This window comes from Balaenoptera acutorostrata, chromosome 5 (assembly GCF_949987535.1).
Source record: "Balaenoptera acutorostrata chromosome 5, mBalAcu1.1, whole genome shotgun sequence".
NCBI classification, from domain to species: domain Eukaryota; kingdom Metazoa; phylum Chordata; class Mammalia; order Artiodactyla; family Balaenopteridae; genus Balaenoptera; species Balaenoptera acutorostrata.
The window spans coordinates 22,679,563-22,704,222 of NC_080068.1; the positions used below are offsets into that span (position 1 = coordinate 22,679,563).

At 38.4% G+C, this 24,660-nt stretch overlaps 1 protein-coding gene across 3 annotated transcripts in view; it reads right to left on the reverse strand.

Annotated features, from left to right (window-relative positions):
- Positions 1-24,660, reverse strand: part of MANBA (mannosidase beta) — a 121,872-nt gene that overhangs the window by 9,017 nt on the left and 88,195 nt on the right. For 2 of the 3 annotated variants that reach the window (XM_057547418.1, XM_057547417.1), the window contains one exon: positions 5,653-5,797. In XM_057547418.1, coding sequence (XP_057403401.1) covers positions 5,653-5,797 — 145 coding nt within the window. Of the gene's footprint in view, positions 1-5,652; positions 5,798-23,284; positions 23,450-24,660 lie in introns of all 3 variants that reach the window. The other variant, XM_007172935.2, reaches the window with a different exon arrangement.

A 24,660-nucleotide genomic window follows, 5' to 3' on the forward strand; every position in this document is an offset into this window, starting at 1 on the left:
CACCAAAGACAAAGAAGAATCAAAAAATACTTGGAAACAAATGAAAACAAAAACACAATGATCCAAAAATCTATTGGATGCAGCAAAAGCAGTTATAAGAGGGAAGATTACAGTGATACATGTTTACCTCAGAAAACAAGAAAAATTGCAAATAAACAACCTAACACTATGCCTAAAGGAACTTAGAAAAAGAACAGCAAACAAAACCCAAAGTTGGTAGAAGGAAAGAAATAATAAAGATCAGAGCAGAAATAAACAAAATAGAGACTTAGAAAAAATAGAAAAGATCACTGAAACCAAGAGCTGGTTCTTTGAAAAGATAAACAAAACTGATAAAACTTTAGCCAGACTTATCACAAAAGAAAGAGAGAGGGCTCAAATCAGTAAAATCAAAAATGAAACAAGAGACAATACAACTAATACCAAAGAAGTGCAAAGAATCATAAGAGACTACTATGAACAACTACACACCAACAAATTGGACAAGCTAGAAGAAATGATAAATTCCTAGAAACATATAACCTTCCAAGACTGAATCATGAAGAAATAAAAAATCGTAACAGACCAATTACTAGTAAAGAGACTGAATCAGTAATCAAAAACCTCCCAAAAGGGCTTCCCTGGTGGTGCAGTGGTTAAGAATCTGCCTGCCAATGCAGGGGACACAGGTTCGAGCCCTGGTCCAGGAAGATCCACATGCCGTGAAGCAACTAAGCCCATGAGCCACAACTACTGAGCCTGCGCTCTAGAGCTCGTGAGCCACAACTACTGAACCCACGTGCCACAACTTCTGAAGCCCGCGCACCTAGAGCCCGTGCTCCACAACAAGAGAATCCACTGCAATGAGAAGCCTGCACACCTCAACAAAAAGTAGCTCTTGCTCGCCGCAACTAGAGAAAGCCCACGTGTAGCCAAAAAAAAATAAATAAATAAATAATTTTTTTTAAATTAAAAAAAAATCTCCCAAAAAACAAAAGTCCAGGACCAGATGGCTTCACTGATGAATTCTACCAAACAGTCAAAGAAAAATTAATACCAATCCTTCTCAAACTCTTCTAGAAAATGGAAGAGGAAGGAAGCTTCTGAACTCATTCCATGTGGCCAGCATCAACCTGATTCCAAAACCAGGCAAAAACCATATGATCATCTCAATGAATGCAGAAATAGCTTTTTACAAAATTCAACATCCATTTATGGTAAAAACTCTCCATAAAGTGGGTATGGAGGGAACATACTTCAACATAATAAAGGCCATATATGATAAGCCCACAGCTCACATCGTACTCAACAGTGAAAAGCTGAAAGCACTTCCTCTCAGATCAGGAACAAGACAAAGATGTCCACTCTCCCAGTTTTACTCAACATAGTATTGGAAGTCGTAACCACAGCAATCAGACAAAGAAAAGAAATAAAAAGAATACAAATTGGAAAGGAAGAAGGAAAACTGTCACTGTTGGCAGATGACATGATACTAAGAAAATCCTCCTGCAGTATAAAAAAACAAACAAACAAAAAAAAATAACTAATACTAAACTTTCTTTGGGTTATTTGTATGGAAATATGTTAATATAAATGTTTCAGACATTACTTGAAAAAAAAAAATAGGAAAATCCTAAAGACAGCACCAAAATCTACTAGAGTTCATCAATGAATTTGGTAAAGTCAAAGGGTACAAAATTAATATACAGAAATTTGTTGCATTTCTATACACTAACAACAAACTATAAGAGAGGAATTAAGTATACAATCCCATTTACCATCACATCAAAAAGAATAAAATACCTAGGAATAAATCTAACTAAGGAGGGAAAATACCTGTACATGGAAAACTATAAGACACTGATGAAAGAAACTGGAGACAACACAAACAAGCGGAAAGAGATACTGTGTTCATAGATGGGACTAACATTGTTAGAATGACCATACTACTCAAGGCAATCTACAGATTCAGTGCAATCCATATCAAAATACTAATGGCATATTTCACAGACTAGAACAAATAATTCTAAAATTTGTATGGAAACACAAAAGACCCCAAATAGTGAAAACAATCTTGAGAAAGAAGAATAGTGCTCTAGGTATCATGCTCCCAGACTTCAGACTATACTACAAAGATAGTCATCAAAACAGTATGGTACTGGCACAAAAACAGACACATATATCAATAGAACAGAATAGTGAGCCCAGAAATAAGCCCACACACTTATGGTCAATTACTCTACGACAAAGGAGGCAAGAATATACAATGGAGAAAAGACACACTCTTCAATGAATGGTGCTGGGAAAACTGGATAGCTGCATGTAAAAGAATGAAATTAGAACATTTTCTCACACCAGTTACAAAAATAAACTCAAACTGGATTAAGGACCTAAATGTAAGACCAGAAACCATAAAATCCCTAGAGGAAAACATAGGCAGAATACTCTGACATAAATTGTAGCAATATTTTTTTGGCTCTGTCTCCTAAGGCAAAAGAAACAAAAGCAAAAATAAACAAATGGATCTAATTAATCTTAAAAGCTTCTGCACAGCAAAAGAAACCACAAAGACAATGAAAAGACAGCCTACTGATTGGGAGAAAATATTTGCAAATGATACGACCGACAAGGGGTTAATATACAAAAATATATAAACAGCTCATACAACTCAATATAGAAAAAACAAACAACCCAATCAAAAAATGGGGAGGAGAGCTGAATAGACATTTCTCGAAATAAGACATACAGATGGCCAACAGGCATATGAAAAGATGCTCAACATTGTTGATCATCAGGGATGCAAATCAAAACCACAATGAGGTATCACCTCACATCTGTCAGAATGACTATAATCAAAACGACCGCAAAGAATAAATGTTGGCAAGGATGTGGAGAAAAAGGGAACCCTCCTACAGTGTTGGTGGTAATGTAAATTGACGTGGCCACTATGGAAAACAGGATGGAGGTGCCTCAGAAAAAACTAAAATTAGAACTATAAGACCTGGCAATTCCACTCCTGGGTATATATCCAAAGAAAATAAAAACACTAATTCGAAAAGATACATGCACCCCAATGTTCACCACAGCATTATTTACAAGAACAAAGATGTGGAAGCAACCTAAGTGTCCATCAACAGATGAATGGATAAAGAAGATGTGGTATATATATATATATATATATATATATATATATATATATATATGCAATGGAATATTACTTGCCCATAAAAGTATGAAATTTTGCCATTTGCAACACATGGATGGACCTGGGGGGTATTATGCTTAGTGAAATAAGTCAGACAGAGAAAGACAAATACTCTATATGTTATCATTTATATGTGTAGTAAAACAAATGGATGAATATAACAGAACAGAAACAGACTCACAGATACAGAGAACAAACTATTGGTTACTGGTGGGGAGAGGGAAGGAGCAAAGTGCAACATAGGGACAGCAGATTAAGAGGTACAAACGACTATGTATAAAATAAATAAGCTACAAGGCTTTACTGTAGAGCACAGGGAATATAGCCAATATTCTATAATAACTTTCAATGGAGTATAATCTATAAAATTTTGAATCACTATATTGTACGCCTGAAACTAATATTGTAGATCAACTATACCTCAATAAAAATAGATAAATAATAAATTAAATATTTTTTTAAAAAAATAAAGTTACTTAGAACTCAAAGTCTCCTTTTCCCATAGGCACAAAATCCTCTGAGTGAAACAAAGCAACCACAATCACAAATATGGCTGGTAAGTTCAGACTGGAGGGGAACATCCAAACGCATGACAATTAATGACAATTCCTCAAGTACAATTAGAAGCTCTCAAGAACCTGCAGAATCCTGTGCCCTGTTGGCATCTCTGGTATGCTAAACCCACAAACTAAAAAATATTTCAACATGCTTCTATTTCAGAAAGAAGATCCTTCTCCACAAAACACTGCATCACCAGACAGCTTCAGAGAGAGGTATACAGTGAGAAGGAGAGAGAGAGAGAAGGGGATGAGAGAGTAAGATGAGGGAAAGCGGGTGGGAGAGAGGGGGAGAGAGAATGGGGGAGCACTTCCAGAATTCACCAGTGCAAGCTGTTGAGATGAAGGAACACAGTTTTGAGGTTCAGCTAGAACTAATTTCTTTAGGTTTTGCAGAAGTTCAACTCTCCAGCACTTCAATTCCAACTCTCAGTATTTCCCCTTAAAAATAACAATGAGAGGGGAAGGGCAGAGAGGCCTTTCCAATTAGATCTATGAAATGAACTAGAACCTATATTTGGAAAGTTTTCTGATAAATGGAAAATGGCTTGGACCTGAGATAACTTAAACACTCTCACGTGTGACATCCATTACAGGAGAAAGACTTCAAATGTGTGGTTGCAGCAATCAAGGCCACAAACAAAAGACATTCAAGAGAACAGCAGTTGAAGCAAAAGGTCTCAGTGATACACACCTTAGTTACTAAACGGTGACACCCCCAGGAGATGGTGACCCTCTCCTCGAATGCATTGTCCTGGCAGAGTTTAGAAGGCAGACAAATTCTTACTCTGCCATCATACTCTTAAATCCTTTCTGAAGAACACAGGGTCATTTAAGGGAAGAGTTACAAAGCCTGGGCTCTCCCATTTCTTGAACCGAACTCAGCTTCAGAAGACCACCACCGCATCCGCAGATAGGAAGCAGGGTCAGGCTCCAAGTGTCTCTGAACAATATCTCTTTCTCCAGTTTAAGCGTCCCAGAAAGACTATTCCCCTAGCATCTACCCCCTGATTCTCATTTAATACCCTTTTCTCTGGTTGGTGGAGATCAAGAGTTTGATCAGGGAAACCTGATCAAGACTGCAGTTCCCTGCAGGAGGTCATGAGCACTGATCAAAGCATGTGGGGAAGGAACTCTGTGATCTGCATTCTCAGCTTGTTTAAGAGCCTCACCCAGCAAAAGGGCCTTCTTACTTTATGGCCTTGCCTCATTTTTGACCCAAAACTTTTGTTTATATCATTAACTGAACTTGGCTTCAAATCACCTCTAGTGAAGGCCAACATTCATTATTACACCTTAATTTTTTTTAATGCACCAAAATAGATGAAATAATTCAAACTGCAAGTACAATGTCAGCCATCTCACCTGCTCCTCGTTGAACAGACAGGTTCACCTGATAACCATTTTTACTTGGATTTCTCACTCAACTCCCTTTCCCCCAAGAGATCAACAGGGCAAAAGAAAGATGACCTGATGGACTTGAAGGGGAGTCAGCAAAGGGACATTTTAACACTTAGCTGGGCCAAACTTTCCTGTGGTTGAATTCTCCTAAACAGAAGAAGGGGTGCTTATGTAAATCTCCTTTTGCCCTGGAAAGTCCTCTTAAATAAATTCAAAATTCTAAGCAACAATTAGAAGACACACGGCTGAGATCTTCACGCATGAATCTTTCCCTTCCTTCGCCTGCTGTTGCGACTGCACAGCTCAGAACTCATTGTGCTCTAAGGCTTCTGGAAAGACTGTGAAGGTGGGAGAGGAGGCCGCAGCTCCGAGACCAGCAGCCGGACGGCCTCCTGACCCTGGAGTCCTGCTTGGGTTCATCTGACCCCTCCAGCTCTGTGCTCTCTCAGTGCCTCTCCCCACAGGTGTATGGCTTTCTCTCACTCACACAAAGAATGCTGAAACACTTACCTAGAGAAGACCAGGAAGGAGCCTGCCAGATGTCATTCAACTGCCAATAAAGTGCCCCCATGGTTTGCCCTTCTCCATACACTATCTCGCTGCGACTGCGGCGGTAGAATTCAGTTTCTGTTTTGACACACTGGGCCTGCATCACCTGATTCAGGGGAAAACATTAAAACACAGGTGTTTTTCAAATGAACTTACCTGCAAAACAGAAACAGACTCACAGATATAGAGAACAGACTTGTGGTTGCCAAGGGGCAGGGGGAGGGTTGAACTGGGAGTTTGGGGCTAGCAGATGCAAACTACTATATATAGAATAAACAACAAGGTCCTACTGTACAGCACAGGGAACTATATTCTGTATCCTGTAATAAACCATAATGGAAAATATGAAAAAGTATATATATATGTATAACTGAATCATGTTGCTGTACACTAGAAACTTACGACATTGTAAATCAACTACACTTCAATCTTAAAAAAAAGATTATTCAAAAAAAGAGCTTAGTCCATTGCAAGATTAAAAAAAACACAGGTGTTTTTGTTTGAGGTAGGCTGTCTAGATCTGAGAAAATTATAGGCTTGAATAAATTTGGGAATTTAATTACCATTATATATACCATCATTATACTAGATCTGGAACCAACCCCTTAGTATGAGACGCTGTTGTCTATAACAGCTGGGTTTGGGGGGAAGCTTGGTATTGGGCTTAACAATGGGTAATCAGGTAATCGTGGAAATAGGATGGTGTAAAAGGTCCTTTGCCAACGATAATGGAGGCAATGATGAAAAACAAAGACTATGATTCCAGAGCAAATGCTATATGTAGTCAAACACTAAGTTTGGGGCAGTGATGGGTTTTACTAACACATTCGTGGCTATTAAGAAAATAGTTTATTAGAAAAAAATTCTATAGAAAAAGAACTATATTATGACTCTGATATTGTCAAATCCCTAACCCCTTTCTTCTAGTCAAGCAATTGTTTTTATATCATGCCTTTTGATAATGTAAAACTTCTTATAAATGCAATTCCTTCGTTATAACAGAACAGATGGTAAACTGCAACAAAGAGACAAGTAAATTTAGTTCTTATTTAAGAGGCATGAAAAAACTTCATGCAAGACCCTTAATTACTGTCATCATCATTGAAAAACCAGTCTCCTTTATTGCTGCTGTTACTGACACTGTGGGTATCACATCTCTGAGCTTGGAGCTGTAGTTAGGAGAGGCTCATGAATAAGAGGTCACTGGGCTCATTAGGAGAGGTCACCGAGGAGAACCTGGAGAGACAGTCAGAGCTGCAAGGATCAGCGAAAAGGACGGCTTTAGAGTAGGGTCTGGATTTTCACAGAGGAGGAAAAAGAAGGATGCATATATGGCCACTAGAAGACTAAGTTCAGATGCCTTCCTAAAAAGCTAGAAAAGCTCCAGTGAAGCCAGACCTTTAGATTGAGGAGAGCTGGCTAGTGAGGAAGTCACAGATGAAGTTACAACTTACACGAGGCAGAGCTGTAAAACTCCAGAAGGGTAAAGCGAGAAGAAATCATGGCCGTTCAATAAAAATTTAATAAATACCTACAGTGTGTGTTGCATGCTGGTAATGGTAAGCCCCTCTCCCAGCAAAAAAGAGACAGCCCACCCTTGTGGAGCGTATTGGCTTGTGTAGAAGACAGGCCTTTAACCAAAGAATCACACAAATATATGGAAACTTTAAACAGTAATGAGGGCTAAGAAAGAGAGGTGTGTGATGTTAGGAGCCTGGATAGTAGGGGAAATGGGTCTAGCTAAGGAGGGGATTGGCCTCGAAGTACGGGAAAGAGAAAAAGAGAGAAGGCAGAACCCTGCAGCCAGAGAGGACACGTGTGGTGAGAGGAGATTGCACAGCAAAGAACTGAAAGAAGGCCAAGGCAGCTTGAACTCAGAAAGCCAGGAGCAATGACAGCAAGACTGGTGAGATGTGGGGGCCAGAACTAGGAAGGTTTGGGATGCATCCTGAAGGCAACTGGAAGTCACAGAAAGCTTTTAAGCTAAAGGGTGAAGTGAGCAGACTTGGCATTTGCAACAGACGACTGACCACTGAAAGGAGTCAGGGGATTAGAGGGCGTCTGGGGAGACCATTTAGAAATCTATTATGATCTTCTGGGCAAGAGATGATGTTAGCTGTGAGCAGGTAAAGAAACGCCCTTTCCATTCAGGAAGCAGACCACCGGGAGCACAGCAGTGACAACAGGCAAATAACACCCTAAAGAAAGTAAGGATCTCACGAACAGAGTGGCAAGGGTGGCAGCTCAAAATGACCACAGGACACTCTCTGAATATATTAGTCTAGCACTGAGTCAAGGAATGAAATACGAAAAATAGGCCTAAGAACTATGATCTGTAAGAGTCAAGTTAATCTGCAATTATGAGATAGGCTGGGACCTGGGACCCTTTACCAGAGTGCTTGCACCTGGACAAACGTCTCCGCAAGCAGCAATGCCAAGAAACTAGACAGCACTAAAACGAACTGCACACAGGCACAGTGGGAGCAAATTATGAACAATAAGATACAAAAAGGCCACAAACCAACTGCCATTTCTGAGGTGCCGGAAGCAAAAGCAGGCTACTGGGCGTGACCCCTGCACACAGCACCACCAGGGGGTGCGCAGACCACCTAAACTACGCCTCCCAGCCAACGCACCAGCCCACCTCCAGCCTCACCCCTTTTAAGGAGCCAGGGAAGCAACGACACCTGTTACTTGTTTTCGCTCCCTCATGCTGCAGCTCGAGTCCTGATAAAGCCTTGCCTGAAATTCTCCTCTGGCCTCTTACCAATTTCTATGGATTAAGAGTCCAAGGACCCGGGTGAGTAACAATTAGACTTCCTTCTAAAAATACCAATCTCGTCGGAACTAAAGAAGAAAGAGATTCATCTACTTCTAGGCCTGGATAGCTAGGCATAGAGAAATCAAGCCCCTTGATTAAACGTTCACATGTTTGTCGAGTTACTGTACAAAATCAGCGTTGTGGAGCGATTTCTAGAAAGTTCAGTGAAGGTAAAGCAGCCAAATGAAATCTCAGTGGAAACAGATCTGAGGGCAGCACCAATTATCAATGCATGCCCCCTAGAGATTTAACCTCACATCAGCATGGAAAGTAACCTTTGTATTTGTTTTTAAAATTTGATAACATCTGAACTTATTTAAATCACCTGAGCCCCCAAATGACGTCCCCACCAACCAAGCTAAAATTGGCCCATGGGCACGAAACCAAGCCAGCCACAGCCCCTGCCCTGCAGCACACACACCCGAGGCACTGAACAACAAGAAGTCTCTGTTCTCATCCTGAGATTCCTGAAAAATCGGCTACGGCTTTATGGACTGTGTGTAAAGGGGTCACAGGAGGAGAAGATGAGGAAGCCCTCATCACACCAATAAGGAACACACGGGGAGAGGTATTCTGATCACCAGACACTCCAGAGGTGCTAGCCCAGCCCTGACAGGCCAAGCACGGGCATCAGATGGCGACCACCATGGACACTCCACTTCGGGTGTTGGCCAACAATTCTGGAACTTCCAGTATCTGAAGTATCTCCAAAGCCTGGGCCATTCCTGATACACCAAGGAAGCCAAAGGACCTGCAATATTCTGCTATGGGACTTGGTTCAGCGTGGACTCACGGGTAGAATGGAGGGAGGGGCGTCACTCAAGAAGTTTGGGGGGCTTCCCTGGTGGCGCAGTGGTTGAGAATCTGCCTGCCAATGCAGGGGACACAGGTTCGAGCCCTGGTCTGGGAAGATCCCACATGCCGCAGAGCAACTGGGCCCGTGAGCCACAATTGCTGAGCCTGCGCGTCTGGAGCCTGTGCTCTGCAACAAGAGAGGCCGCGATAGTGAGAGGCCTGAGCACCGCGATGAAGAGTGGCCCCCGCTTGCCACAACTAGAGAAAGCCCTAGCACAGAAACGAAGACCCAGCACAGCCATAAATAAATAAATAAATAAAATTTTAAAAAATAAATAAATAAGTTTGGGACTGGAATCAGTTTCCTTGGATCCAGATTTATAAAACAGGGTGAATAGGAGAAAAGTAAAAATCAGAATTTTGAGGTGGGGAACAAAACATCAGTGTATACCAGGGTAGGAAATTAAGTCATCTCTTTCAGGCAAAAATATAAACTTCTAGGACAAAGCCACATCTATTGAAACAGTCAGGCTTGTGCTTAGTTGGATCTAATCCAAAGGACGATTAGATATTTTACTGAAGGGCTTGGTAGAGGTGACCTGCATTTTCTTCATGGTGAATTTAAGCTTCTTTTCAGGGGGAAAAAGTCTGATGAGTGGCAAATTTTTTACAACGCTCCAAATTCCTTCCTGATCTTTGTTAACATATACTGTAACTCATATACATTTATAATTTTGTATTCTACTCTCACTTAATTTTCACGTGTACATTTCCATGTGATGCCCTGGCATTTTCTATATATCTCTGTGCTCTAAATGGTTACATCATTATAGCATAGTTTGATGAATCATTCTCCAATAATTATTTGGCATTTGAATGGTTTGAAGATTTTTTCTTTAAATACAAGAGCTAAGAACATTTTATGTCCAAATTAATTTCTTTGCCTCTTGTGTTGTCTCTTTTGGTAATAATATATGACACATTTTAAAGTCCTTGTTGCATGTTGCTATATTATGTTCCAGTCAAGAGGCTGCCATAAACTGCAAGCCTCCAGGCAGAACTCAGCCCCACGCAGGTTTTAACTGGCTCACAGAGCGGGTGCTATTTTGTTTCTTCTTGTTGTCGTTTAATGTCTTAAGTCAGGGCCTGTACGCTCCATTTTGCCACAATCCCCAATATTCAGACTCTCCTCCATTTAAATTACCTGCCCGGCCCCTACAAACATTTGAGTTTTCAGCCCCTGAACTATTTCAATTCTCAGAACTACCTGCAAAATATATTTATTTCTGTATATCTATTCTAACAATTTCCTAGCTGTAATTTGCCTTTTCTGGTTTAATAGGTAAACATTAGCAATCCTTTTAAACTTAAAAAAATTTTTAAGGCAAGCAGGACTCCTAAGCCTTGCTAGGAATGAAAGGAAAAGAGCACTAAGCAAGCTCTAGCTAGTGGCCTATCACACCTGAACTTAGTGTGAAAGTGATAACCAAGGCTCTTCGGTGCTCCGGGTTCTGGCACGTGCACCAGGCAGTACCCTCCACAGGCAGATGGTACCACGCCTGTAACATGGATCTGGGTTTATCCACACCAGTGGGTGCCAGTTAGGGCTAATGAATGACACCTTTGTTCATAAAAATGCAGAAGGCCATTGCCCACTATCCATCTTAAAGGGAAAACGTACAATCCTACTTCCCTGGGGAAAAAAAAGAAAATCTCTGCAACTGCCTCTTTCCCTTTAAAAATTGTACCTGTATTTATATATTCATGCATCTTTTCCTACAGAAAGCAATCTTTATATATGAGAAGGATAAATGCTTAGTCATTTCCTAGGTTACTCAGTCCCACTGTTAGCAGACAAATCTTATTTTAGTTTCAAAAATATGCCTATTTTCAGCAGCTTGCTTGATTACACTTATGAAATCAGTCTCCTTAGAGAAACATGGTATGGGAAAAAGAAATTGGACCAGGACACCAAGACCTAGGTTCCAATTCTAGCTCTGCCACTGTGATGAAGGTTGCTGCCTACAAAAACCCATTCTCCCCTTCCTTCAGAGTGATAGAGTTGTAGCTGGGCTACATGCTCAGAACCACACCCTCTACCCTTGGAACTAGGAGAAGCCATGTGATAAGTTCTCCTGATACGATGGTATTTATATACTTTATTTACTTAAAATTATCCTGGGGCTTCCCTGGTGGCGCAGTGGTTGAGAATCTGCCTGCCAATGCAGGGGACACGGGTTCGAGCCCCGGTCTGGGAAGATCCCACATGCCGCGGAATAACTAGGCCCGTGAGCCACAACTACTGAGCCTGCGCGTCTGGAGCCTGTGCTCCGCAACAAGAGAGGCCGCGATAGTGAGAGGCCCGCGCACCGCGATGAAGAGTGGCCCCCGCTTGCCACAACTAGAGAAAGCCCTCGCACAGAAACGAAGACTCAACACAGCCAAAATTAAATAAACTAATTAATTTAAAAAATAATAATAAATAAAATAAAATAAAATAATCCTGACAATAAGAATCTTCCAATAAAGCCATTTTTTAACTGGAGATAATTCATACTATACAATTCACTCTTTTACAATTTATAATTCATTGGTTTTTAGTATAGTCACAGGTTGTGCAACTCTCACCACTACCTCATTCCAGACTATTTTCATCATCACCCTCTAAAATCTGTACTGGTTAATCTGTCCCTCCTCATTCTCCTCTCTCCTCTGCTTCTGGAAACCACTCATCTACATTCTGTCTCTATGGATTTGCCTATTCTGGACATTTCACGTAAGTGGAATAATACAATATATAGCCTTTTGTGACTGACTGGCTTCCTTCAGTTAGCCTAAAGTTTTCAAGGTTCACCCATGTTGTAGTATGTACCAGTATTTCAAACCTTTTTATTCTGCTGAATACTATTTCATTGTATGGATATGCCACATTTTGTTTATCCACTTATTGATTGATAAACATTTGGATTGTTTTAACTTTTTGGCTATTATGAACATTTATACACAACTTTTTGTGTGAACATGTTTTCAATTTTCTTGGATATATACCTAAGAGTAGAATTTCTGTGTCCTATGGTAACTGTTTAACTTTTTAAGAAACTGACACACTTTTCCACAGTAGCTGTACCATTTTACATTCCCACCAGCAACATTTGAGGTTTCTAATTTCTCCACATCCTTACTGTGATGGTTAACTGTATGTGTGAACTCGACTGGGTTGAGGGATGCCTACACAGCTGGTAAACACTGTTTCTGGGTGTGTCTGTGAGGATGTTTCTGGTGAGTCAATAGAGTGAGTAAGGAAGGTCTGTCCTCACCAGAGTGTGAACATCATCCTGATGGCCTGAATCAAACAAAAGGGTAGAGGAAGGGTGAATTCTCTCTCTCTTCTTGAGCTGGGACACAGCTTCTTTTACCCTCCGACACTGGAGCTCCTGGTTCTTGGGCCCTGGAACTCTGGGACTTACACCAATGGCCCCTCAGTTCTCAGGCCCCAAGACTCAAACTGAATTATACCAACCAGCTTTCCTGGTTCTCCTTCTTGCAGATGGCAGATTGTAGGATTTCTTGGCCTCTGTAATCATTTGAGCCAATTCCTGTAACAACTTTCCTCTTTTATATGTCTACATATATCATATTGGTTCTGTTTCTCTGGAGAATCCTGACCAATACATTTACCAATACTTGTTATTTTCTTTTTTTTTTTTTTTTTAATTCTAGATATCCTAGTGGACATGAGTGGTATCTCATGTGGTTTTGATTTGCATTTCCCTAGTGACTAATAATGTGCATCTTTTCATGTACCTATTGGTCATCTTCTTTGGAGAAATGTCTATTCAAATCTTTTGCCCATTTGTAAATTAGGTTGTCTTCATTATTGAGTTGTAAGAGTTCTTAATATATTCTGGACATTAGATCCTTATTAGACATATGACTTGCAAATTTTTTCTCCTGTTCTGTGGATTATCTTTTCACTTTTGTGATAGTGTCCTTTGACACACAAAAGTTTTTAATTTTGATGAAGTCCAATTTATTTTTTTCTTCGGTTGCTTGTGCTTTGGTGTCCTATCTAAGAAACTGTTACCTAATCAAAATTCACAAAGATTTACACCTATGTTTTCTTCTAAGAGTTTCATACATTTGGATCTTTAATCCATTTTAATTTTTGTATACGGTGTGAGGTAGAGGTCCAAATTCATTCTCTGACATATGTATATTCAGTTATTCTAACACCATTTGTTCAAAACACTATTCTTTCTCCATTTTATTGTCTTGGCACCCTTGTAGAAAATCAATTGACCATAGATGTATGTGCTTATATCTGGACTCTCAAGTCTGTCTTTATGCCAGTCTTTATGTCCTTATGCCAGTACCACACTGCCTTGATTACTTGCCTTGATTATAGCTTAGTAGTAACTTTTAAAAGCAGGAAGTGTTTTAAACTTGTTCTTCTTTTTCAAGATTGTTTTGACTATTCTTAGTGCCTTGCATTTCTATATAAATTTTAGGATCACTTTGCCCATTTCTCCAAAGACGGTAGTAGGAATTTTTTTTTTTATAATTTTTTTTTAATTTATTTGTTTATTTTTGGCTGCGTTTGGTCTTCATTGCTGTGTGCAAGCGTTCTCTAGTTGCGGCGAGCAGGGGCTACTCTTCATTGTGGTGAGCGGGCTTCTCATCGCAGTGTCTTGTCTTGTTGCAGAGCACAGGCTCTAGGCATGTGGGCTTCAGTAGTTGTGGCACGAGGGCTCAGTAGTTGTGGCTCATGGGCTCTAAAGCACAGGCTCAGTAGTTGTGGCACACGGGCTTATTTGCTCCGCGGCATGAGGGATCTTCCCGGACCAGGGATCGAACCCGTGTCCCCTGCATTGGCAGGCGGATTCTTAACCACTGCACCACCAGGGAAGTCCAGTAGTAGGAATTTTGATAGGAGTTGTGTTGAATCTGTAGATCAATTTGGGGAGTTCTGCCATCTTAACAATATTAAGTCTTCCAATCCATGAACACAGAATGTCTTTCCATTTCCTTAATTTCCATCAATAATGTTTTGTAGTTTTCAGTGTGCAAGTCTTATGTCTCTTTAGTTAAATATGTTCCAAAGTATTATATACTTTCTGATACTATTGTTTACTTAATTTCATTTTCAAACTTTTTATTGCTTAAAATGCAACTGATATTTGTATATTGATCCTATATCAATAGGATTTTAGCAAAGTTGCTAAATTAATTTATTAGTTCTAATAGGTTTTTAGGTAGATTTTTTATGGTTTTCTATATATAAGATCATTCATCAGCAGATATAGTTTTACTTCTTTCTTTCCAATCTGGATGCCTTTTATTTCATTTTCTTGCCTAATTGTGCTGACTAGAATCTCCAGTACAATGTTGAATAGAAGTGACAAGAGCAGGCATTGTTGTCTTGTTCCTGATCTTAGGGGGAAAGCTCTCTTTCTTTCACTATTAAATATGATATTAGCTATGGGTTCTTCACAGATGCTCTTTTTCAGGTCAAGGAAGCTCCTTTCTATTCCTAGTTTGTTGAATTTTTTTATCAAGAAAGGGTGTTGGATTTTGGCTAGTGCTTTTTCTTCATCTATTGAGATTATCATGTAGTTGTTTTTCCTTTATTCTATTAATATGGTGTATTACATTGATTGACATTCATATGTTGAACCAGCCCTGCATTCCTGAGATAAATCCCACTTGACTGTGATATATAAACCTTTTTATATGCTGCTGGATTTGGATTATTATTTCTCTGAAGACTTTCTTCTGCCTATATTCGTAAGGGATATTGGTCTGTAGTGTACTTTTCTTGATATGTCTTTGTCCAGTTTTAGTATCAGGATAACAGTGCCTTCACAGAATGAGTTAGGAAGCGATTTTGCCTCTTCTATTTTTTTGAAGAGTTTGTGATGGATTGTGTTAATTCTTCCTTAAATGTTTTTTAGAATTCACTAGTGAAGCCATCTTTGAGAGAAGTTTTTGAATTATTAACTCAATCTTTTTAGTTGTTAAAGGTCTAATTCATATTGTCTGTTTCTTCTTGAGTCAGGTTTCATAGTTTGTGTCTTTCTAGGAATTTGTCCATTTCATTTAGGATATATCACTTGTCACAGAATTGTTTACAGTATTCCCTTATCACCCTTTTTATCTCTATAAGGTCAATAGTAATGTTCCCTCTTTCATTCCTGATTTAGTAAATTGAGTCTTCTCTCTTATTTTCTTGGCCAAGCTAGCTAAATGTTTTTCAATTTTGTTGATCTTTTCAAAGAATTAACTTTTGGCTTTGTTCATATTCTCTATTGTGCCAAATTTCTGAAGTCTGCTTTACTTAACTGCTGAAAATTGATGTTATAATTCTACCAACCACCTCAGTAGTTATAGAATTTCCTTTATCTCAATTGTGAAGAGATTTAATATTATAGTTTAAAAAGCCGAAACCTGCTCCATTCATTGCCCTGAGAACTTGGGAAAAATACTTAACCTTTCTGAGCCTCTGTTTCCTCATGTATAAAATGGAAATAGTAACAGAGATGTCTGGAGATGTTAGATTACATGAGAAGGTATACAAGGCACCTTCCTGCCCCAGGGCCAGGTGTTTGAGTAGACACGCAAAGAATGTTAATTGTCTGCTTGACTGTTAAATTACGTGATGCATGTAAATATAATACACTAGTGTATAATATACTATGTTACTAATCTTACCTTCATTCCCCTCCTTTACCCACCCTACCCCCAACTTAAAAAGCTCAGCATGGCCTGGATCCCCATCACATCTCAGTGCTGCTTACCAAACAAGACACTGTTCCAGGGTAGCAGGTATCATCAACACCTGAGCCTACAGCATAGCCTGCTTTTTTTTCTTAGTTCTTATGATCAAGTAACTTGCAACATGGGTAGATAAAATGGATCCCTAAAGACTCTGAGTCTCTCAAGGACATCCCCAAACTTCTAGCCCTCATTACATGCTCAACAAATATGTGAAGAATAAATGAAAGCACTAGAGGGGGCTATAAGCTAAGGGGTTAGTAAAGACTGTCCATAGCCCAGCTTCCTCTCTAGGACGCTGGCAAGAGGCTATGGTGGCCGAGTAAGTCACCTAACGGATTTGTTAGTGTAGACAGTTCTCAAACTAAGCAGCGAGGTCTTTGTGACACAGCTTAAGAGAGTGTGCCTAGGTATGTAGGTTATTTGGAATACAATACAACAGGTTAAAGTAGGAGAATGAAAGGTGGGGCAAGATTATTTTGGAATATTAGAAGAATTAAAGAGGTAAGAGCCTAAGGGATACCTTTGTGGTTGTAAGATAAAGAGAAGCTAGGGAAGGATCTAAATGTAAAGAAACTTACTGCACAGCTTTCTCTGCCAAGATTTTTCTGAAAGTTGCACACAAAATAAATTGCTTAACAGAATGTCTTAAAAAGTGGCACACAGGCAAGTTCTTCAAAGCAGTATGACAGATTATGAGAACAAGATCGGGGGTGGGAGTGGGAACAGAGAAAATGGACCAAAGAAAGGTTTTACTTCTTATACACAGGTTAAAGATGATTGTTCTAATATCAAAGTAGTAAGGGGAAAAAAACTTGTTACCCTAACATTTCCTGTCTGTACTCAGTCAAGAAAGTCCAACACTGAAAACAAACAACAAAAAAAATCATAATTCTGATTTCTTTCATCTCAAATCCCATCTAGTATATCAAAAAGTCCCAAGGTAGAACCAACAAGGACAAGTCCAATTCCCAGCCAATGCCTGATAGGACGCTTGTGCTTAAAGGATCAGACAAAAGCCATCACCAACAAAAACCGCCAATAAATAATCCCACTTCTACACCAGCTCCTGACTGTGTACCTCTGATGCTCATGAGTTCAGAAAGAACAATTATTTCTGTTAGTTCTTTGAATGCGGTTTGGGGAAGTAGAATAAAGTAACGGTAATAAAACGAACAGCCGGGAGGAGGAAAGCCAGCATGAAAAACAACAGCTGAAAAGGTTCACACATGCACACGTGTGTGCAAATAAGGATCATCCTATTTCATATATCAAAACTGAGACACTTTTATAGAATATTGGCTACAAAAAACTAATCAGGATGAACTGCAACACTTTAAAAGGAACAGATATCACCAGAATCCTTAAACTTGTATTCTATGAGGTAAGTTTATAAATTACATATTACATAGGAAAAACATCCCGAATTGATAATATTACAGTTGAAAATTTAAAATTTTCTTCATCAGTTTATCACCTTCCAAAAAAAAGAGTCTTTTGGCTGACAGTTTTCTGTTTCAACTTCCATCCAGGGTTTTGTGTTTTCATACAGGAGAAAACTGATGAGAGTGAGCATGAGTTTGTATAAAAACTGGTACAATCTTAGATGCTAAGATGCAAAAATTAAAATGTGATGTTTAACACATTACTGCAGATATGATTGGGAATAGGCTTTTACCTTCTCTCTCAGAACTTGAAACAAGTATAGCAAAAATATCAGACAAATAAGCAGTGGTTCTCAAATAGTCTTAACGTGTGTGTATTCACAGGTTCATGAAATATAATACAAATATAAAAATAATTTTATATTAATTTTATTTAACTTTAATGAATTTTCCCCAACTCTAATATTAAAAACATTAAAAGAACTTAAATTTTAATGGCAAAAGTTACTGTTTTCCCTATCTATTAAAAATTTTTGTTTTATTTCTACATATCTAGCATTTACAACTAAAGTACATTTTTATAAGAACTGGCACCTTGATGTATATAGGTCTGAAATGATACTTCATCTTTGATTTTTAATTTGAATTAATAAGACCATGATTGATTTCTTTTTTTTTTTTTATTTTACTTTTAAACCATTTTAGTGTGCTATTATATCTGTTCTAGTACTCTGAGTCACTTTGGTTTTAAAACACTAGCTATTTATTTATGGTACCATGTCAAGAATTTCTTAATGTTAAAAAATACTGTATGTGGGCTTCCCTGGTGGCGCAGTGGTTGACAGTCTGCCTGCCAATGCAGGGCACACGGGTTCGAGCCCTGGTCTGGGAAGATCCCACATGCCACGGAGCAACTGGGCCCGTGAGCCACAATTACTGAGCCTGCGCGTCTGGAGCCTGTGCTCCGCAACAAGAGAGGCCGCGATGGCGAGAGGCCCGCGCACCGCGATGAAGAGTGGTCCCCACCTGCCGCAACTAGAGAAAGCCCTCGCACAGAAACGAAGACTCAACACAGTCATTAAAAAAAAAAAAAAAAAAAAAATACTGTATGTATGTGATGACATAACAAACCAGAACAGTTCCTAGATCGGGAAGGGTTCGGATTAGCGTTTACTAAGAGGGCAAGAAGAACTGAACTTTGTGCTTCAAAAGGAGATTTTGGTTTTATGAGGTGCTGGTCATGTAAGTTGTTTATTTTTATTTCATCAAAGCCTGGCAGGTGTTTGCATTCCAATTTACCTTACAGGGAAGCTTCTTTTCTAAAAATTAGTTTTTAAAATGGGTGATGAATTAATTCCATAGGAAAATGACATTTATAAACATTAGTTTTCCTTTGAGATAAAATAATATAAGCCAAACTTTCCGAAGTTAAGGGTGATGCATAATATTACAACTTGTTGTATGTTGTGTTTGTAAAGGTTCCCTTAAGTATTAAAATTCAGGAATTTGTGTAAATGGCAAAAGCAGAACGTGTGATGTTTGATTAGTAGTATGTTGTGTTAGAATTCTTTTTTGAGGTGTATGTTATACACATAGAAAACTATTATTCAGACTTGCTCACCCTGTATTTTTGAAATAGGAGATACAGCATCCCAAGTCATTTTTAGTTCAGTTAGCCTACAAAGACTTCATCTCTCTCCCCAAATTCTCTCTTCTAAGCCTTCTTTGTCATCTATGTTCTGTTAAGGTGGAAATGTTTACAGACTTTAGTTTGTAAACTAAAAGTGAACTTAATTTCCATCGTGTCCTCACATCCACCATTGGCAGTAGCCAAAGCTAGCTTTATAGTCTAACAGGAGAGACCATGTTCTGCCATGATGAACCGTGGTGCTGCCAGTGGAGTTTTTTTTCCCTTTTGATGGTTTTACTTAAGCTACTAAATGGATATACACAAGCAGTTGAGTTTACACTAAAACTATGAAATGGTATTTCCCGTCTATGTCCCTGCCTCTTCAAACTTGGATGTGTGGGTTTTTTTAATCATTTTTCACTTCCTTGTCAATCTCTTATAGTGGGCTAATGATGAGAGAGATTCAAATAAAACTAAATACCTTTGAATATCCCTTCCCCTCTCACACACTGAAGGCTGTGGAGGAACTAGACCATTTCCTGTTGCCAAGACATGCTTAGACACCAGAGTTTTCTTTACTCGGCGGGATGCTATCCCCTGCCTCGCCCACACCACCTAATTTAAGAGGGTCCCGACCTCAACCTCTACTGAGAAGTAAAGGTAAACTCTCCTCCCTCCAGGTTTTTTGAGCAGTTTCTTGGCACTTCACCAGTAGCCCTCATTTTTACATGTGCTGTTGTAAACTTCTTAAGGACAGGGATGACGTCTTGGTGATTTTTGTGATTCTACCTCAACCCTGGCAGCTAGCCCACTGTCTGGAACAAATTAGGTGTTTAATGTCTGTCAAACTAAATGGAATAAAGGGTTTCTACTAGCAACAGCATTTCTCATGCCTCAGTTGTGTAAGCTGGTTGTTTGTTTGGTTTCCTCTGCAAATATGTATGTTTATCACCCACCCAATAATTTAAATTATTTTTTAAAGTTTTGTTTTCTTTCCTTCAGATACTACCCCATGGCCAATTAGCTCTAGAAAATGTAGTTGCCGCCAATGAAATGATTATCCCAAACTCTGCCCCTTGTTATACTTCGCCAAACTGAAATTTGAATTTTCTCAATAAATTGGTCATGTCTGAAAAAATATATAAATTGTAAACATTAAGATAAAAATATTATCCAAAATTCAGGTCAATATTTTCTTTAAAAGTTAAACATAAATTTATCATAGAGCTCAGCAACTTCACTCATATATTTCTACTCAAGAGGAATGAAAATATAGGTACAAAGATGTGTATGCAAATATTCATAGCAGTGTTATTCATAATAGTCAAAAATTGGAAATAATGCAAATGTCTATCAACTGATGAATAGATAAGTAAAACATGATATATCCATACAACAGAATATTATTTAGCAAGAAAGAGAAATGAAGCACAGATATATGGCTTTAACATGGAAGAACTTCAAAAACATTATGCTTGGTGAAAGAAGCCACATACCAAAGATCACATATTATATGATTCCAGTTATATGAAATGTTGAGAAAAGTAAAATCTACAGAAACAGAAAGCAAATTAACGTTTGCCTGGGACTGAAAGTGAGAAAGGAGAGTGATTACAAATGAGCAAGAGGGGGCTTCCCTGGTGGCGCAGTGGTTGAGAATCTACCTGCTAATGCAGGGGACACGGGTTCGAGCCCTGGTCTGGGAAGATCCCACATGCCACGGAGCAGCTGGGTCCGTGAGCCACAACTACTGAGCCTGCGCGTCTGGAGTCTGTGCCCCGCAACGGGAGGGGCCACGATAGTGAAAGGCCCGCGCACCGCGATGAAGAGCGGTCCCTGCACTGCGATGAAGAGTGGCCCCCACTTGCCGCAACTAGAGAAAGCCCTCACACGAACCGAAGACCCAACACAGTCAAAAATAAATAAATAAATAATAAAATTAAAAAAAAAAAAAAAAAACACTTAGGTTAGGGATTTTAAAAAAAAAACAAAAAAAAACAAAAAAAACAAATGAGCAAGAGGGAGGACTTCCCTGGTGGCACAGTGGTTAAGACTCCGCCTGCCAATGCAGGGGACACAGGCTTGAGCCCTGGTCCGGGAAGATCCCACATGCTGCATAGCAACTAAGCCCATGCACCACAACTACTGAGCCTATGCACCACAACTACTGATCCTGTGCGCCACAACTAATGAAGCCCATCTGCCTAGAGCCCGTGCTCCGCCCGTGCTCCGCAACAAGAGAAGCCACCGCAATGAGAAGCCTGTGCACTGCAATGAAGAGTAGCCCCTGCTCGCCGCAACTAGGGAAAGCCCGTGTGCAGCAACAAAGACCCAATGCAGCCAAAAATTTAAACATTAATAAATAAATAAATAAATTTATTTTTTAAAAATGGGCAAGAGGGATCTTTTTGGAGTGTCAGAAATGTTCTAAAGTTGTATTATGGTGATGGTCACATAACTCAATAAATACACTAAAAATCACTTGATTGTACACTTAAAACAAGTGAATTTTATGGTATGTCAATTATATCTCAGTAGAGCTGTTTAAAAATAATCTAGTAAGGTACACAATATAATATGAACAGATCTTAAGTGTACAACTCAGTGAATTTTAACATATGTATACACCCACGTAACCAGTACCCAGATCAAGATACAAAACTTCTTTAGCAGGCCAGAGTTTCCTTGTACCCTTTCCTAATCATAATGCACCATCTTCCTCCACAAGAGTGGTTACCATTAACTTGTTCTATATCATCTTGATTCATTTTGTCTATAGTGAAACTACAATGTTTCTTTTGCTCAACATAATGTCTATACGATTCATCAAGGCTGAAGCTGATAGCAGTAGTTCATTCTTTTTTATTGTTGTGGAGTATTCCACTGTATAAATATTCCACAATTTGTTTGTAAATTCTTCTGTTAAAGAACATTTAGGTTGTTTCCAGTTTGGGGCTATTATGAGTAAAGCTGCAATGAACATTATTTTAGATGTCTGTTGGCAGACGTATGCACTCCTTTTTCTTGGGTACCTAGCTAAGAGTAGAAATGCTGATTCATGAAGAAAGCAAATGTTTAACTTGGGTAGAAACTGCCATAAGATTTTCCAAACTGTTTAAACAAATTTCCACTCCTACTAACAATGTCTAAAAGTCCCAGCTGTCCCACCTCCTCACCAACAGTTGGTATTGTCAGTCTTTCTAATTTTAGCCATTCTGCTAAAATTACATTGTGTACATAGTGTGTAGGAGTATCCTGGCATGGCTGTAATTTGCATTTCCTGGATTAAGAATGAAATTGAGCATATTTGCATGTACTTCCTGACCATCTGGTTATCTTCTCTGATGAAGTGCCTGTTCAAGGATTTTGTCCATTTTTTAACAGGTTATCTGTCTTTTTCCTTATTGCTTTACAGAAGTTCTTTATTCTAAATACAAATCTTTTGTCAGACATATGTACTACAAATATTGTTCCCCAATCTGTGGCTTGCATTTTCTCTCTCTTAATGGTGCCTTTGATATACAAAAGTCCATAATTTTAATGAAGTCCAATTTATCATTATTTTCTTTCATAGTCTGTATTTTTTATGTTCTGTTTAAGAAATCGTTTGTGTATGCCAAGGTCATGAAGCTATTCTCCTATGTTTTCTCCTAGAAACTTTATCGTACTACCTTTCCCAATTGAGTGTTTGATCACTAATCAAATGAATTTTTGTATATGGAGTCATAGTTCATTTATTTCCCATAAAGATACCCACTTGATACAGTACTGTTTATTGATAAGACTTTCTTTTCCCACAGGATTGCAGTGGCATTGTGACCATAAATCAGGTGACTATATCATACATGAGTCTGTTTCTGGACTCTACTGTGTTCCATTGTCCCATTTTTTCTTTGGCAAATGCTACTGACTTAATTACTGAACCTTGATAGTAATCTTGAGCTAGGGAAGATTTTAATGCACAATTTGTTGTAGAACTTTGTGAGCCGTTCTTGTAAGAGAGACAAATGCCAAAAATTAACTATTTCAAGTCCTACATGTCATCAAATACCCATTTTGAAGCAGATAATTTTTTTTAATCAGCAAAATGAAAACCTGAATATTTTTCACCACAAAAGGCTTATAAAATCTGCAGGATCTCTTTATGTTAACTGCAGGTAGCTGTTGAAGCCCAGAATAAAAATGGCTTACCTGAGTAAGGTAAATAGTGTCTTTGAACTTGCGTAATTGATCTGCACTTTGGGGGAGTTTGAAGTGAAGCTCAGCCTGGTGAAGCATTTTATAGTTACCATCTGTGAAATGTTGTCTATGATGTGCAAATTTGCTTTCATAAGACCAGTCCTCTTTAGATGAAACCTTTCAAGTAAAGAATAAGAGGTTCAAATTGGGAAGTTAGGAGTGAAACTACTTTTCTCCATACTCCTGACAAACTTGAAAAGTACTACACACTGGAAAAGAGCTCGAGGTTTCTTGTGACTCTAATTTCACACATGTTTTTGCCATCATACTTGTTATTAGTGAAAGATGAGCCTTATTCAAACCTAGAAAGTTACATTTTGGTATTGCCATCAAAAGTCTTGTCTCATCAAAACATTTTTCTTGTTTTTTTTAAGTATTTGTTATGTGCATTTTAAAAGGTCATTTTATCAAAGTAAATAAACTGTCAAAACTGAATAATGAACTGAAATCAGCATTCTTTTAAAACTGTCAATTCTTTAACAGTAATAAAATATCACTAGTAAAATGGTAAATGCTTAGCACTTGCTCATTTGCTTCTCAGTGATTACTAAATATATTTGATATATACACATGTTTAATTTTGATATAGTTGAAGATTCAAACCAAACAATGATACTTCTTTCCCCTAATAATAAATCTTTTTTTTTTTTTTTTTTTTTTTAACTTACAGAATCTTTCTTTTCCTTTGAGAAGCTATCATCAGGTCAAGTAAAAAATAAAAACAAAAAACAAAAATATAAATAAATAAATAAAAACAAATACCACACAGGTTAGTAGTGTACCTTCTACAGGAGAAAAAAAAAAAAGCAATAATTCTGGCTTCTAGGCCCTATGATTTAATGAACTGTTAGCATTTGACAAAGATATAAGACAATTGCTGGCTACATCTGAAAATATCTAAGTTTTAAGCCAAGTTACACAGAGACTTTGAAAAAACATATTCCACTCCACCCTCAAAAAAACCTGAAAATTAGAAAGCTTAATAATCCCTGTTCATAAAATATGACTTAGAATTCTCAGTAATCATGCAATGCACAGACCAATCACCTTAAAAGGAAAAAGTTATTCTTTAGGAATTGATTTATACCAAAATATAAGCAACATACCTTAGCCATATTTAATGTGGTGGTTTTTCCAAATTGTATTTATTTTTTGAAAATGTTACCACCAGGCAGTTTAGAGAACACCAATCACTTCTATTATTTATTTGAAACAGAGGTATAGTATTTACAGTCATCTTGTACACATTTGAGATGCACAAACCTTTACCAATAGTCTTCCCTTCTTTCTATGCTTCTTCCTTTTCAAAATCTGAAACACATCTCCTG